We start from the raw sequence: 17,904 nt of genomic DNA on the forward strand, positions 1-17,904 counted from the left end.
TTTGTCGAGCGTGCGGATCATTTTTTTTTAAACCTCTCTTTCGTGACGACGTTGAATTGCTTTCACTTTCACTTTCGCCCTGTGAAACGGTATTGCATTCGTGATTTGTCGATGCTGTTTGGACTTCTTATCATAAGGTGTGATAATGAAGGCGTCTGTCATTTTGTGTACATGGTTTTACATCGGGTCCCACTAATGAGTCTGAACTGGTTATAAAAGGGCTCGTAATAGCATTCAAATGGTCGGACAGGTTTGCTGTATTACCTCGTGTTGCAGCAGCAACGGCGAGGCACTGTTGGCAGAGGGTTATTTGTGTGTTGTATTATTCCTTGTTATGGCCGAAATAATTCCATATTTTCGGATGTTGACTTTTTCTAAATCTACTGCCGCCGTTGTCTCTTCCATGTCGCCTGTTAGTGTTTTCAGAGCGTACACAGTAGTGACGGTGAGAATGGAGGGGGTGGGGGAGTGGCCAGTGACTGGCAGGAGGGAGGGGGTGATCGAGACAGGCTTTGTAGAGCGTAAAGTAGCTTGCTGTTTCTATGAAGCTAAACACATTTTGCGTGCTCTAAGAAAAAAAAAAAGACAAAAACATTGCACGTACTAGGATGTGGCAATCGCGTATGCGCACATCGCAATCGCGATGTTCAAACCGCACGTCGTGCAGCCCTAATTCTGACCTCTCCTGACTCGTGCCCAGTGCATTAAGAGTTGATTTTAAGATACTTCTATTTGTCTTCAACGCCCAAGTGTACCTCTCTGAGATCCTCCACCCCTTGTACATCTGGCATTCGGTCTGCGGACCAGATGCTACTGGAGGTGATGAGGACTAAGGAGAGGCTCAGAAGGGGTCGAGCCTTTTCTGTTGGCAGTCCTTCCCTGTGGAATTTCCTTCTATTAAATATTAGAAAAGCGCCCTCTCTGTCCACTTTTAAAACTCGTTTGAAGACAATGATTTTTATTCTTTGGCTATTGACCCAACATGAGACTGTCATTGTTTTCTGGTGTCTACTTTGTGTTAATATAATTCATTTGTGGTTTAATTTACTGCTCTGACTGTATTTGTTGTTGTATGATTGCTATTTTATGTTATACTATATGTAAAGTGCCTTATTACTGCTCCAACCTTTGTGAAATGTGCTCTATGAATAATGTTGCATTATATTGTATTTTCATGAACAGAGACAAGGAGAAGGTTGAGAAGGTGCTGGCATCTCTTGGCGTCAAGGTGATGGCCAGGGATTCACGCCACTCTGACCCTAAAGTCCTTCTATCTGCTATATGCAGCCAGTGGTTACCAGTGTCTCAGGCTGTCCTCTGTATCCTTTTCATTGCGTGATTATTTATCTCATTGTTTTTCAGACCCCGTCAATGATATTAGTTAGATTTTCTTTGACACTGACTGTAGCAATGGTATGCAATAAGCTTCCAAGTCCATTACACATAGAAGCAGAGAGGGTGGAGAAACTGATGAGTGTAGGAATGCGGCGATTTGACACTTTGCCTGAGAGGACGCAACAACTAAAAAATGGTATGAACCTGAACACGTCTTTTTTACCATTGTTTTTTTCCTTACTTGCAGGCCTTTTTATTGCTCAACTTGAGTTAGAGGTGGTACCCAGTGGCAGTGGAAAATTTCCAATGTCCTGGATGTTGTCGCTCCTATTAAATAGACCATTTCACATCGACCTAAACTCTTGGGAGATGCATTACTTGCATAATGAGTTTGAACTCAAAGTGCAATGTGAACTCCAAGTTCATTTTGACCTGTCCAGATAATGTCTTGGAAATTTTAACAAGAGCTAGTTAAAGCTATTCAACAACACTTTTCTGAAATGATTAGTAAGAACCTGAAGGAGACGCACACTCCATTTTCTGTGGTCGACAAACTCACAAATGCCCCAAAACAAATATCTCCAGACCTCCTTTCAACAGATAAATGCAGTGACTTTACCTGCTGCATTAGTGAAAAAGCAGAAATCATCTGGTAAGAACACTATCACAAACTAGCAATTTGATGTGATGCAGCACTTAAAATCACCCAAGAATATTTCAATTGTCATGACAGAATTTGTTCGTTGATCAAAAAACACATAACAGATTTGGTTCAGATAGTTGAAAACATCAACTATTTGTCTTGACTCAATACCATCTGACTTTTTCAAAACAATTGTGATACTGTATCTGTTCAAACTCAGTTACAGCAAACAATCCGCGGCTCACTTGAGTCAGGCAAGTTTTATACCCATGAATGTAGCCGCCGTCAAGCCCCTTCTATAAAAAACAGAACACTGGATGTGTCCTTTTCATGGGTCATAGTTACAACTCCACACAGTCATTCATTACAGTGAATTTACAGTTCTTAGGTCATATAAATATTGCATATTCTGCTAATTATGTGATAAATTCAGAGAAAATTCAAATGTTTCTCCTGCCACGTGAGCAAAAAGATGCCAAAATGCTAGCGTATGTCATGTTTGCAGGGAAATTTAGTTAGCATATGGCATGTTAGCAGGTAAAGGTCAATCAGTTTTATCTAGCACAAGTCTGTGGTGTTTTGGTCCAGGGCTGAAGTAGCCTAGCCAATTTCAGAGATTTGGACAGTAACAGTGATGTTTCTCCTACTTTGATTTCGACTACCATTATGTTAGCCCTCCGTTTGCAAAGGAAAACGGTGCAAGGAAACGATAAGGAAGGGGGCATTACTCCATAATGATGCAAGCTGGTCAAAAGCCTAAAATATGCATAAAAAAATATTGTACATTTTACCACACTGAAAAACCGATTGTTACCACTAAGGAAGTGCTCGCTACGAACTGTCCGATTCCACTCTCGTCAGCGCATTTACCCACTTTCTCTGACGTTCAGGAGCCACCGAAAAATTGTGGAATGATAATTTAGTTTCCATCATGTTATGGTTGAAACATCCAACCACACAGCAACATTTTGACATGATTTTCTGAGAATGTTGTATGTTCGTCACAGATAAAAGCACAGGCAATAAATATGCTGTTTATTTTCAGAGAGTAAGGCGCGTTTGCATGTGGGAAATGCATGAAAGGCCTTGTGTTCAGAATTGTCAATTGAATTGTTCTTTTTAAACCTTTGTCGATTTTCAAGCCACGGCTGGAAACATCTAAATTTTGAACCCATAAATAGTTCAGGCTACAAGGATATACATTTTGACAATATATGTACTGTTGCATCATAACATGACTAGGAAAACGATTAATATCCTAGCCTGGCGAATTCATCAATGCAAAGTTAGCAGGTTCGGCACAGTAAATGATAGACAAGCATACTTTCAAATGTATTTCATTTCAATGTCATTAAAACTGCTCAGAAAGCTTGTAGCTGCAGTTTCCACAACATTCCTTGGGGTCAGTCTTGGTCCAGCACTTGGCTCTTAGTTTGGGAGTTTATGATGGGTCTCCAACTTTAAAGCTTGAGAGGTTCCATGAAATCTGGTTCAGAGCAGTTAGAATACCCAAGAAGTTGTCTAGGAGCTCTCCACGTGACAAACTATGTTTCCTTATCATAAGTTTGTTTCCTTTTGGGGATCTGGTCTGTCTTTATTAAATCAAGTTGTAGCGATTCCCTGGTGATTCACTTAGTTTGAAGTTTGACTGGGGCAGACATGTTGGCGCGGTCTGAGCTGTGGAATTTTCGATGAAAAGAGCTGGTCCATTTGAGGCACATTCGCTACAATGACATAAAATTGAACATTGACGCAAGGAAGGTGTTGTTGGTCGTATTGGATCTCAGTGCAGCATTTGATACAATTGAGCTTACATACTGTTGAACAGGTTGGAAAACCTGGGTGGGATTAAATGCAACAGTCTTAAAATTGGTCTTACTTGGGGGAAATAAGTTTTTTTGTGAGCATTGTTTTAAATACGATTGAATGTGTCATGACCCGTGTCGGGCATGTCAGTGTTTTTGTTGTTATTTTCTTCCCTCCTTCCTGCCATGTGCTTTTCTGTTATTGTTTTGTCAGCTGTGTAGGGGCGTTTCCCTCTCAGCCTTTTCGTCCTCACCAGCCACGCACCTGTTCCCTGTTAATCATCACGCACCTGATTCTCATCTGCTCCCCTGATCACTCTATTTAAACCTCCCAGACCGACAACGCAGTGTCGGGTCATTGCCGCATTTCATGGATTTCCACAACCGCGTTTGTTTTCTGCCCTGTTCATGCTCTCCGCCCTGGTTTCCTGTCCCTGTCCGCTAAGTTTGTTCCCTTCTCGTTTTGTTCCTTGTCCCCGTTCAGTCTCGTTTAGTTTGCCTTTGTTATTTTTCACCCTGCCACGTTGTTTGTCCCTGTTGAGCTTTTCAATAAATCCCCTTTAAGTTACACCTTCCACTGCTTCCTCGCATCTTGGGTCCTCCCCCCCCCTCGCCGCAAGGCGACCCGTGACAGAATGACCCGACACTGCGTTGTCGGTCTGGGAGGTTTAAATAGACAGAGTGATCAGGGGAGCAGATGGGAATCAGGTGCGTGATGATTAACAGGGAACAGGTGCGTGGCTGGTGAGGACGAAAAGGCTGAGAGGGAAACGCCCCTACACAGCTGACAAAACAATAACAGAAAAGCACATGGCAGGAAGGAGGGAAGAAAATAACAACAAAAACACTGACATGCCCGACACGGGTCATGACAGAATGGCCATGACAAGTGGGGTCCCTCAAGTGTCAATCCTTGGGCCCCTTCTGTTCAGTTTGTGTATGTTACCTTTTCGTCAAATGCTTCAAAACCGCAATGTGGGCTATCACAGTTATGCAGATGACATAATGATCTATCAATGTCCCCAAATGACAACAGTTCAATCCACATTTTGTGTCACTGTCTAGAGCAAATTAACAACTGGATGAACCATTTCCTGTTAGAAAACACCTGGAGTTACTGTCTCTAGAAACCAAAGTCCAAGTCCAAAATCTAGGGGTGCTGATCAACTCAGATCTGACTTTAAGCAATCATATCAATCACTAAAACAACCTTTTACTAGATGAAAAACATCCTGACTGAAGGGTTGCATGGTCCAAGCAGACCAGGAGAAACTTATCCATGCTTTTATTTCTAGTAGACTTGATTATTGGAATGATCTTACTGGACTCCCTCAAAAAGTGCATCAAACAGCTGTAGCTCATTTAGAACAGTGCAGCTTGGGTTCTGACTAGAACAAAGAGATCAGAACATATGACTCTAGTCTTAGAGGCTTTACACTGGTTCTCAATGAGCTGTAGAATAGCTTTTAAAATGATGTGGCTGGTCTATAAATCACTGAATGGGCTGGATCCTGAATAGATTCAAGAAATGCTGATTTAATATAAACCAAGTAAGGCCCTGAGGTCTGCAGACTCAGGTCAGTTGTGGGACCCAGAGTTCAACAGAAACATGGTGAAGCATTTAGCCAATATGCGGAACACAAATGGAATAAGATCTCAACAGAAGTGAGGTCAGCACGGAGTATAAATGCTTTTTAATCCAGGTTAAAACTTAACTTTTACTCCTCAAATCTTAGATTATGAGCTACAAACAGATTTAAATATTTTTTCTTTTAGATTTTTTAGTTACACACTTCTTTTTATTTACTTTACTTTTAAATGTATTTTAAGTCTTCTGCTGATGTGTTTAAATGTTGCCAATGTACATTTTAGAATTTTTTGTATGCTACTACTGTTTTCTCTGCTTTGCTTATGAATGTTGTAAACAGCGGTTTGTAAATGCTTTTATAATGTTGTCTCTGCTTGTGTGACGCACATTAAGTTGCCTTGTGCATTAGATGTGCTATGTAAATAAAACTGCCTTGCATATCCTTTCCTTCCTTCCATCTTGATATGCGCAGCAATGAAAGTCATTTAGAAGTAGAACTTTGTGTATGAGTAATGATTTTAATTTATGCTTGCTTCTTTTGGGTGTTTTTCAGAATTTCTTCAGTGCTCAAGCAATGAAAACGCGCCGGTCATAGTTTTTGTGTCCAAGATGTTCGCTGTGGACAAAAAAGCATTGCCTCAGAACAAACAAAGGTGAGTTTGAATTGGCATACTTTAGCAAACGAATGATTTTTTTTAACCATCAAAAAGATTGAAATGCATTGGGAAAAAGGAAAAAAAATTTGAATAAACACCAACATTTCTCCCCAAAACACTGAGGAATATTCAATGTTCTTTTTCCACTAAAAACAAGGGTTGAAATGAAACCCGAATTTCAGATGTGCCAGTGCAGGCGCATCTGTCGTCGTCGAGGACTCCAGCTCTGCCTCGTCATCATCATCGTCGTCCTCCTCCACCTTCCGCGCGAGTAGGACCTCCTTTGGAGCCTGATTTGAACTCTTTGAGGAGGGTCACATGATAAGTCCGTTTATTTTTTTTCTTCTCCGGATGGAAAATCTCATAGGTCACTGGACCCATCTTCCGGGTGACCTCATATGGCCTCTGCTACTTTACTAAAAGCTTGTTGTTGCATGTGGGGAGAAGCAGCAATACTTTTTGGCCGGGTTTAAACTCCCGGTGGCGAGCTTGCTGGTCATACCAGGTCTTCTGGCTTTTCTGGGCCTCCCGCAGGTTGACCTCTGCCTCCTCCTGGTACCTGGCCAGTCTCTCCCTCATTTCCAGCACAAATTTCACCACCCCATCACTTGACGTGGTGGAAGGTGCCTCCCTGGCCTTTCGGAGCAAGTCCAATGGCCCCTGAACCTCCCAACCATACAAGAGTTCAAAGGGAGAGAAACCTGTTGACGCCTGAGGAACTTCGCGATAGGCAAACAGCAAAAATGGTAGCCACCGGTCCCAGTCTTTTCCAGTATCATCCACAAATTTCTGGAGCATCTTCTTTAAGGTCTGATTGAACCTTTCCAATAGTCTATCAGTCTGTGGGTGGTATGGAGTGGTTTTGATGGCGGAGATGCCCAGTTGTTTGTTGAACAGTTGCATTAATCTTGAAGTGAAATTGGTTCCCTGGTCTGTTAGAATCTCATCTGGTATGCCAACTCTGGAAAAGAGTTGCACCAAGGCACGAAGTACTGGCGGAGCAGTGATTGTGTGCAATGGAAATGCCTCTGGGAAACGTGTGGCCTAGTCACACACTACGAGGATGTATTCATGTCCACCACTGCTTTTTGTCAAAGGACCCACAATGTCCATAGCAATCCTGCGGAATGGAGTTGAGATTATCGGGAGCGGCTGCAAAAATGCTCGATCACACCTGCGGATAGAGCAGGTTTTTTGGCATGTGGGGCATGTGGCGCAATAATGTTGTATGTCTGTGTACATGGATGGCCAGTAAAAACGTGAACTGATACGCAAATATGTTTTATTGCGGCCGAGGTGTCCTGACCATGGAAGTGTGTGTGCTAGGTGTATGATAGGTGACCTACAGCTAGTAGGGACAACAAGGCGTTTGTGATCTTTATCAGTAGCATACAAGACCCCATTCTCGATCCAAAATTGCTCTTTCCCGACACAACCTCCCATTGTCCCCTCAGTCACTTTATCAAGCAGGGGATTTAATGACTCATCCTCCCCCTGAAGTACCGACATGTTTTGTGTAATTGACCACATTGGATTTTCTAAAAAGTCTTCTAGTTGAGGCTCTGCTGACATTAACTTTTTCTCAAAGCGACGCTGGCGCCGTGACTTCCTGGGCCCCTTGGTCCCACCGTCCAATTGTCAAAGTCTGGGAGCAGTTGAACACCGGGATACTTTTTACCGGGCCTTTGAGTATCACTATCACCCGGATCACTCCTAAGGTCGGGGCTGGATGGGACACCCGCTTTTACCTGAGCTCGGGTAACTACTGGACCTAATAAATTTACATAGTCTTTTTGCTCACAGTCAGTTTTTAGTGGTTGTTTTTCTTGCAGCAAGTCCAGGAGAACTGGCAAGTTCAATCCCAAAATGGCTGCTACTGGCAGTCAACAAATATGGCTGCTCATCAGTTGTTACACTGAGCTCAGATGTGGGATAAGGGTGCTTATCCCCATGCATACATAGAATGTCTTCCTGCTTCCCATAGTTCACACAGGTTATTGGCACAGTAGCCTGTATAATTAACGACATGAAGCTGCCACTGTCTAATAATGCATTCACTTGTTGGTCCATAATAGTCACTGTCTTAATACGCTGTAGTCTCTTTTGCTTGGTTCCCCCCTCGGGGCGGGGAACATAGCAGGCACCAGCCAATTTAGTTTTTTGAACAGGGCACACTGAAGCCTTGTGGCCTGGTTGCTGAAAGTAGAAACAAAGAAAGTCCTTACCGATTCCAGGTGGGTGTGGGGCTGAGTTGGAACTACCTCGTAACCTCTGGCTGGGCTCGCTCCAGGTTGGTCTATGCTGAGGTTGGGGATTAGCTGGTCGGTGTGTGTTGCCGGGTCGTGTAGGAGGTCCCTCGGTTGGCTCATGCTCCTTCACCCAGGTCCTCACCTCTGCTGGAAGAACACGAAGTAGCTGCTCCAGGATAATCGCGTCTCCGACTTCCTCCTTGCTTCGCTGCTCTGGTCGAATCCAGCGTCGGTAGAGCCCCTTCAGGTGGTGGTAGGTCTCGTGGGGTTTTCACCAGGGGGTACTGTAGTGGATCTGAACTGCTGCCGATAAGTCTCTGGCGAGATATTAACTTTGTCAGCAGTGCTGCTTTTAGGGTATGGTAGCAGTGGGCCCTTTCTTCATCCATTGCGGTATAGGCCTCCAGTGCCTTCCCAGACAACAATGGAACGAGTCGGCACGCCCACTCACTCTCAGGCCATTTCCAGGTCCTGGCCATGCGCTCGAAACGCAGTAAGTAATTTTCAATGTCCTCCCCCATTTGATATTGGGGTATTTTGGGATCTGAGTAACTCCTGAAGTCTGGCCTTGACTGCTCAGGTTGGCTGCTAACACCTGGCAGCTGAAACGAAGATGAATCTTGTGGTGCCATCTGCTGCAAATGACGAGGTGCAGGTGTTGGCAGAGGTAGCCTGGGACTGCTGGAGTTTCTGTGCTAAATCTTGCACCACGTTGTGGAGGTGGAGTGAGTGCTTGTTGAGGGTTGTAGTCGCCATCAGTTCCTCTCCTGGTTGTGGACCTGCTGTGGCAACTGGGGCAACTGCAGATTGCTTTGACTCTTCATCCATCTCTGATGATGACGACCCAGGTGATTGGGATTGGGGGGATGACAGTCTTGTGCGCTGCCTTGGAAGGAGGGTTGTCTTTGTCCGGCTAGCCATCCCACTCCTGACACCATATGTCGCGGGTTCCTTTTTGACCTCCTCCAAAACAAATGGTGTAGCCAGAATATGTGCAACAGTGATGTTTATTGTGCAGCCCTTCCAAGTCCCCAAAAAGTCCAAAAACTCAGAAAAAGTGACAATATAGTAATTTACAAAAATAAGGGTGTCTATCTATGTATTTACAAAATCACTGAATGGATTTCAACCACAACTACCATGTCAGCTACGTTGCAAAATGCGTCACTGTCTCGCTCTCCAGTACTACCTTCACTGCAGCACCTCTCATCTCCCTCTTTCCAAACTACTCACTCTATATATGATTTGCCCCTCCCCTTGGGCATCAGCTGACATAATTGTCGCGCGAAACAAACATATTTAAGAAACGCGGAAGCTCCCCCGCTGTTTAGTCTTCCTCTATGTCGTGTTATGTCGTGTCTGTTGTCTGCCGCGTCTCGTGACTGGTGAGTGTTAAATTGAATGTGCGCGCGTGTGTGTGTCCATGTATGCTTCCATTCATAATAAAACTACCAAGTGTGCACCCTCGGTCGCTCTATTAAAACTGTGACTGGTATTGATGTGGTGCCAGGTGGGTGCGTATGTATGAAACGGGATGGAATTGAATGCATCATTATGGGAATGTGCGGTGCATGCGTGTGCGCAATTGCGTCCCCGGGACCAGGCTGTACCGTCCTTGTTGACGGAGCTGCTCCGTCACACCTTCCCATGGTGAACCCATGAGGAAATTGAGTCTGTCGACTGAGGTGGGCTCTCCTATCACTGGGGTTGAGGTCACTTTGGTGGTTAAAAAACTCATCTGTGGCAAGGCTGAGAGGGTGAATGACATCGCAAGACTGGATGTTCTGAGGCCGACGTGGTTGACACACCTCTACACCATCGCATGGATATTTGAGTCGGTGTCTCTGGAACGGCAAACGGTGCAGGGGCCCCCCTTTTTAAGGAGGAGGACTGCAAGGTGTGATCCAACCACAGCTAATCACACTACTCAGTCTGCTTGGTTAGGTATGTTTTGGGGTGCTAGAGAGGAGGGTCTGTCGGGATGTCGACTGAGGTCCAGGAGGAGCAGTGCGTCCTTTGTTTCTCCCCTGGAACTGTGGAACTCTTCTTCTTCAGCAGGGCCCTCGAGGGTTCAAGAAACTTTGTTTAACTGTGTCCCGTGGGAGTTCTGTGGGTAGCGCTTTGGGATTTTTGTGTGCTTAACCCCCTGGTATGGCTGTTTGGTCCCTGTACAACTGATGTCAGAGTTTGGTCCACGTTGCTGGCAGTAAATCGGATTAGTTTGCAGTAATAGTTGTGCTCAGCCAAGGCTGCCCTTTGTGACTGTTCCATGAAGGTGATGAGCAGAATATCTTAGCACAGCACAGGCGTTGAGGGGGTCCGGTTTCGTGGCCTCAGTATTGCATCCTTGCTTTTTGCAGCTGAAATCGTACCGTTGGCTTCGTCAAGCTGCAATCTCCAACTCTAACAACTGGAGCGGTTCACAACAGAGTGAGGAGCGGTTGAGGTGAAAATCAGCACCAACACCAAATCTGAGACCATGGTCCTCAGTCTGAAAAGGGTTGAGTGGGCTCTCCAGGTTGGGGATAAGATCTAGCCCCAGGTAGAGGAGTTCAAGTCTCTTTTGGTCTTGTTCACAAGTGAGGGGAGGATGGAGCGGATGATCGACTGACGGTTTGGTGTAACGTCTGCAGTGATGCGGTCTCTCTATCGAGTTATTATGGTGAAGAGGGAGTTGAGCTAAAAGGCAAAGCTACCATCACCTACGGTCACGAGCTGTGAGTTGTTACAGAAGGAACAAGATCCTTGGTACAAGCTGCTGAACTTAAGTTTCCCCCACAGGGTGACCAAGCTCCTCCTTAGAGAGAAGTTGAGAAGCTTGGTCATCTAAAAGGGACTCGGGGTCAAGCTGCTCCTCATGCAGAGAGTAGCCAGATGAGGTGTGTCTGTTATTAGGTTAGGATGCCTCCTGGAAGCCTGCCTTGTGACGTGTTGACGGCATATCCCACCGGGAGGCGGCACTGGGGACGAACCAAGACCCACTGGAGAGAGTATGTCTCCCGGCTGGCCTGGGAACGCCTTGGCTTTCCCCCTGGAAGTATTGGACAAACTGACTGTGGAGAGGGAAGTCTGGGCTTTCTTAATAGACCTGCTCCTGTTACACCCTGAAACAGGGTGAAATAATCACAACAGTGTTGTGTGTTGTTTCCTCAGTAGACTTTACTAGAATCCAATCAACAATTCACAACATGAACCGGAAAACAGTATTTTAAATTCTTTACAACTCATATAAAATAAAAGGAAATTATACAACACTTTTAACCACTTCCATTTTAACCAAACAATTTCTGTACAATAACCAAAAAGTATTGTTCCATGTTATATAAACCCTAGAATGCCTAATATTCAATGCAACACATTAATAAAGCATACATATTCTCATAACTGGGTAACTACGTTTACGTTTAGCTTCAAACATCATCATCATGGCAACCTCGTAGAACGAGGATCAGTCCTCCTCATCTGTTCGTTCACTTTCCTTTTTGATATCTCCGTCTGTGTGCCTGTTGGTGACTATAGAGTCCAAGGTGTGAGTGGAAAAGTCGAGGACAGTCTGGACACGGAATTGTCGGAGGTGGACGGGGTAACAAGAGGCGTTGGTGTTTCTGTCGTCTTTTCCCTTCAGCTGCTCGTGCCCGGCCTTCTTCAAACTTTATGACACCATTGGCTATTGTGTCTCTCCACTCTGCGCGGTCTGCGGCCAGAGCCTCCCAGTTGTCCACGGGAATCTTGCTCTTTAGGAGCAGCTGTTTGAACTGGTCTTTCAGCCGTCTCTTTGGGCCCCCTACCAGTCTAGAGCCATGAGCCAGTGCACAAAATAACATCTGTTTGGGTAGGGAGGAGTCTTTCCTGCGACATAAATGCCCAAAGAAGCGCAGCTGGTTCTTTGAGATGATCGCTTCTACGCTTGGGAGGCCGGCACGGGTTAGTACGTCGTTGTTGGTGATGCATGCTTTCCAGTCAATTCCCAGGATTGCCCGCAGCTTTTGCTGATGAAATCTCTCCAAGGTCCTGATGTTTTTCCGATAGAGAGTCCAGCTCTCCGACCCGTAGGTGAGGGTTGGAATCACAACAGCTCTGTGGACATTAATCTTGGTCTGTGCTGACAAACCATGTTGTGAGAACACACGGTTATAGAGCTTACCAAAGGCTTGATGAGCAAGGCGAATCCTGTTGTTTATGTCTTCGCTTGGGTCATTGGTGTTATTGACCATAGACCCGAGATAGCAAAATCTGGGGACCTCTTCGACTGTGTCGCCGTGGATGGATATGTCTACAGGATGGAGAGGGTGGGCAGGATGGAATTGCGCCAGGACTTTTGTTTTTCCAACATTGACTTCCAGGCCTGCACTCTCATATGCTTCCACAAAGGCGTTAGTAGACTCCTATAGGTCAGCAGGAGAGGAGGCTGGGACACAACAGTCGTCAGCATACTGGAGTTCTGAGACACACACTTCCGATGTCTTCGACCGTGCTTTCAGACGTCGCAGGTTAAAAAGACCACCATTCATCCGGTATCTAATACGCACTCCAAGGTGAGGGTTAGACGTTTTGACACGTAGCAAAACAGCTGTCAGGTAGAGAGAGAAAAGGGTCGGTGCGAGCACACATCCCTGCTTGACCCCGGTGGCAATGGGAAATGATGATGAAAGAGAACCACCATGTCTGACAGAGCCCATCATTCCATCATGTAGGCCCCACACTAGTTGGACAAAGTTATGGGGGCAGCCAAACTTCTCAAGCAGTCTCCAAAGGGTAGTACGAGGGACGGAGTCAAAGGCCTTATGCAGGTCAAAGAAAATCATTGACATGGTTTGCTGTTGTTCCCTGGCTTTTTCGAGCAGCTGGCGAGCGCAGAAAGTCATCTCAGTGGTTCCACGGCCTGGTCGAAAACCGTACTTGGACTCTGGGAGAACAGACTCACTCAGGACAAGAAGGCGTTTGTGGAGGAGCCTGGCGAAAATCTTCCCAGTGGTGGAGAGCAGGGAGATGCCACGGTAATTTCCACAGGTGGAGCGGTCGCCTTTCTTGAAGATGGTCACGATGGTTGCATCCCGTAGGTCTTGGGGGATATACCCAGATTCCCAAATCAACAGGAACAGGAGATGGATTCGTCTCAGAAGACACCCCCCACCATGCTGTATGAGCTCAGCTGGGATGCTATCAGGACCAGAAGCTTTATTGGGCTTCATCTGTTTGATCGCTTCCCGTGTCTCCTCGAGAGTGGGTGGGACACTCATGCATGATTTGATTGGATACTGAGGAATATCGCGGAGGAAGTCTTCAGAAGCTTGGGCGGGCCGGTTCAGTAGGTCTTCAAAGTGCTCTTTCCACCGCGCAAGAATAACAAATTCCTCCTTTAGGAGTACCCCATCAGCAGACCTTATAGGATGAGTGGGGGTGTGTACTGGTCCGTAGATAGTACGGACAGCTTGGAAAAAATTCCTTGTATCGTGGCGGTCGGCATAGCCTTGGATCTCTTTGGCTTTCTCGGTCCACCATTTATTTTGCAGCTTCCTGATGGACTGTTGGGCTAAAGCCTTCATTTTACGAAAAGCCATTTCCTTCCTTTTGGATGTTGGTTGGCTTTCCCATGCCAGCCGAGCTCTCCGTTTCTGGTCAATGAGGTCACAAATTTCAGCGTTGTTTTCATCGAACCAGTCCTGATGGCGTCGTTTCACAAAGCCTATGGTTTCATGAGCAATTGAAAATACGGCATTCTTGATGGCACACCAGGATGCCTCTGGATCTGAGGGATTATGGTTTGTGACCAGGAGACGTTGAGACTGGGAAGAGGAGAATTGAGCCGAGGTGTCCGGATCTTTGAGCGCAGAGACATGAAACTTCTTTCGGAGAGGATTTGCATGCAGTCTGGGTTTTGGCTTCAGGCGGATACGCAGAGAGGAGAAGATGGGACGATGGTCAGTCCAACAATCGTCAGCCCCTCTGAGGGCCTTAATGATCAGGACCATGCCTAAATCTTTCTTACGGGTTATGACATAGTCGATCAGGTGCCACTGGCGTGAGCGTGGGTGCATCCATGAGGTCTTATCTCTGGTGCGGAGTCGGAAGATGGTATTGGTTATACACAGGTGAAATTCCACGCATAAACCAAGGAGTAGCAGACCATTGGAGTTGCAGTTGCCGATACCTTGTCTCCCAATAACGCCATGCCAGAGCTTATGGTCCTTGCCCACTCTTGCATTGAAATCTCCCAAGAGAAGCAGCTTATCATGCAGGGGCACAGCATAGAGGGTGGTCCGGAGAGATGCGTAGAAAGATTCCTTCACATGAAGGTCCGAGTCCAGAGTGGGGGCATAGACACTGATGATGGTGACATGTCCATGCTGGAGAGGGATGCGGACTGATGTTATTCTGTCACTAACATGCACGGGGAGCAGATTATGCATCTGCACCAGAGAGTTGCGGATGGCAAATCCGACTCCATGAATGCGAGGTTCCTCTGCAGATTTCCCCTTCCAGAAAAAAGTGTATCCAGCCCCTATTTCTGAGATTTGGCCTTCATCAGCTAGTCGTGTCTCACTCAAAGCCGCCACATCTATGTTGAACCGGGAGAGTTCGGTTGCAACAAGGGCGGTTCTGCGTTCTGGCTGACCGCTGTTGTTGCGGTCCATGAGAGTGCGAACGTTCCAGGAGATGAGGTGAAGAGATTGCGATTTCAATATTCTTTTTGTGTTTTGACCGCAAGAATGGGTGAGTCTGCCGGACGCGGTTTCCCGGCCAGACTTGGAGGTAGCGAGCGTGTTTGGCCACACCTTTTCTAGGGCCTTCTCCAACATTGGAGAGGGCAGCGCTACGGCTAAAAAGCCCTGCCCTGACACAGACGCGGCTACCGAAGGGCAATGTCGCCACCATGTTCATCGTCCCAGCGATCATATAGCGTCTGCCGCCAGCGTGTGGATCCCAGGCTAGGAGCTCCCAGGGCTCACCTGCCCCTGCTCCCGTCACCTGTCGTCCCTCGCCGCTGGGCTTCTTTTGGCGGGGGGTTGGGGAGATAGGAAGAGGACGAGAGAAAGACGAGAGGGAAGCCGTTCGCGTGAAGTTTAAGGTGGAGTTGGAGCGCGACATCCGATCCACCATCTTGGTCTTCTGGTATGCTAGTCCAGGAAAAAAGATCCAGACGGCGGAGATACTGTCAGACTGCATTTCAGGGTCAACATCAGCAAGGGATGTTGCTTTGTCGGGTATTGCTTTTCGTCCCGCGGGGTGCCTGATCACCCTCCCCAAGAGCTGAGAGTTCAAGGGGGTTGCCGGTTTAGTCGCAGACGGTCCGACCATGAGCTGGCAGTCCTGGGTTACATGATTACCAGTAGCGAGAAAGCATTTTCACGGCCAGACAAACAGCTTCAAACATAACAGGCACGACTCAGGTGCTTTCATGTGATCGAGGATGCACGCGCACGCACACACACACATTCATACCCTCAATTATGGCTGCGTCACACGTAACTACTACGCTTTTTTCAACGAGCGGGACTCGCACAGTACACACAATCGATGCTCTTAAAACACAGCGATTTACATTGGATTCACTTTACACCACTCAATGACAAACAATGAATAAACTCCTAGCCCGCGACATACCTGAAACAGGGTGAAATAATCACAACAGTGTTGTGTGTTGTTTCCTCAGTAGACTTTACTAGAATGAGGAAAGTCTCCAACGGCCGCCTGCTAGGTGCATACAGACATAAATAATCGATCTCAGATTGTTCTTATTACAAACTATAGGAGGACCCAGATCGACAGCGTCACTGTGAAAAGCATGGAAATATTCAAAAGACAAAATTAATATTTAAATTCCTATCGTATTACAAATAATACATTTTTTATTTATACTTTAATATTTCAACTTGTTACACTCCCGCAACCCGTACCCGGATAATCGTAAGAAAATGGATGGAAGACCACAGATAACATTTAATTATGTCAGTTTTTCTGTTATAGTATTATCGTTATTTGCAACGAGCAGCTAACTGCATGTAATTGATATTTCAAGTACAGTTTGCTTTGGTGGGCACAGCTTTCACGTTCAATCTTATGCCACAACACCAGGCGGCAGTCTGAACAACTACATTTGGAAGTGAATCACAATATGTAGTGATGGGCAGATGAGGCTTTATGGAGTGGGGGGGCGCGGTGTGATGCTGAGGGGGGCGCGTGGGACGCTGGGGAACATGTTATTTTTGCAGTTTTGGGACCGAAAAAGGCAATCTCAGACGACGCGAGTTTGAGCTCGTCAAAGCTGTATGTCCCCCTGTCACGCAGTACTGATGAAAAAAAAAAAAAGCGTCGCCCTGTCACGCAGTACTGATTAAAAAAAAAAAAGCGTCGCCCTGTCGCTCGTTGACCCGGAAGTGATTTATTTCGCCGCTACTTAAATACACCGCGCCAAGCTATCTTGCGCCACAGCAGAACAGACTTTATTTGAACTATAAATAAGTCCGCGCACAGCAGAAGCAACAAGCTACGTGAAACGACTCCGCAAACAAGCAGTGTGCTAAACGAGGAGGCGAGCAAGGAGGCGCTAAGCGCGCTAATCGCTAAAATGAATTGCTTCGTTGTATGCTCGACTTTTAACGGAAGTCTGACTCGAACCGCGTTTGGGCGGAGAGCCAGCAGCTATGAACAGAAATGTTGTATTGCAACCATTATGTATCTAAAGATCAAATAAGACGACGGCTACGTTAGCAATTTAGCAGACGCTCTCAGGCTGGAACACGGAAATGGCTGACGTCATCACAACGAAGATGTTCGACGTCAAACGTATTGTAAACATTAAAAAAACGTATAGTAAACTTATTAAAACTGTTGCTTTATGTTATTTATATACAATTTTTGTTTAAAACACCCCTGGCTTCTTTTTGTCTTTTATATATTATGTACGTATTAATAACTGTTTGGTTTGTTCATGTTAATAAAGTTAAAAAAACAAAACAAAAACGGATAGTAAATATTTATCTCATCAATATTTGAGAGCCTCACAATAGTCGTTCTCAAAATATTTTTTTATCAATTTAGCTTTGTTAAGGGATATTTTAGTGACAATCTAACATTAATATTCAAAGAACATGTACATTAATACAAAATGTAAAAAAAAAAATGATGGTGGGGGGCCGCGAATAGTTTTCTTCTTGGTAGGGGGGGGGGGGGCGTGACAGGAAATAATTGAGAACCACTGCATTACACAAACTGTGTTGACGTGGTCTATGTGTAACTGCTCAAACGAGTAGGAATGCAAAATGTGTTCTATCATATGACAAAAACAAAATATTTCCAGAGGTGTGAAGATTTTCTAGTACAATCCATGAAGCAGCAAAGCAAAACTCCAACTCAGACACAGGCAATGGCAATGACACGGCAATAGCAACAGCAAATAGTTCTCCATCCAACAAACTCATAACATGTTGATACAGTTTGATCCTCCACAATTTGGCGCGTCACATCCAAACGACACACATCTTGTGTTGGTCACGTAATTTTTTTTTCATAGCGCTCCACGCACCTGTAAGCGATTTCACACTTGCCCACTCGTCACATTGCTGACGCCCCGGTGTTGCCTGTTCCATCACTAGGTAGTCCCTATGTCAGAAATTAAATTGTGCAT

At 45.7% G+C, this 17,904-nt stretch overlaps 1 protein-coding gene across 2 annotated transcripts in view; it reads left to right on the forward strand.

The window, feature by feature from the left end:
• Positions 1-17,904, forward strand: part of efl1 (elongation factor like GTPase 1) — a 93,572-nt gene that overhangs the window by 31,375 nt on the left and 44,293 nt on the right. For both annotated transcript variants that reach the window (XM_088296337.1, XM_088296338.1), the window contains exons 10-12: positions 1,183-1,319; positions 1,409-1,531; positions 5,925-6,024. In XM_088296337.1, coding sequence (XP_088152463.1) covers positions 1,183-1,319; positions 1,409-1,531; positions 5,925-6,024 — 360 coding nt within the window. The remainder of the gene's footprint in view (positions 1-1,182; positions 1,320-1,408; positions 1,532-5,924; positions 6,025-17,904) is intronic.

The sequence above is a fragment of the Idiotropiscis lumnitzeri genome, chromosome 5 (assembly GCF_059441095.1).
Source record: "Idiotropiscis lumnitzeri isolate Australia: NSW breed Sydney's pygmy pipehorse chromosome 5, RoL_Ilum_1.0, whole genome shotgun sequence".
In the NCBI taxonomy this organism is placed as follows: domain Eukaryota; kingdom Metazoa; phylum Chordata; class Actinopteri; order Syngnathiformes; family Syngnathidae; genus Idiotropiscis; species Idiotropiscis lumnitzeri.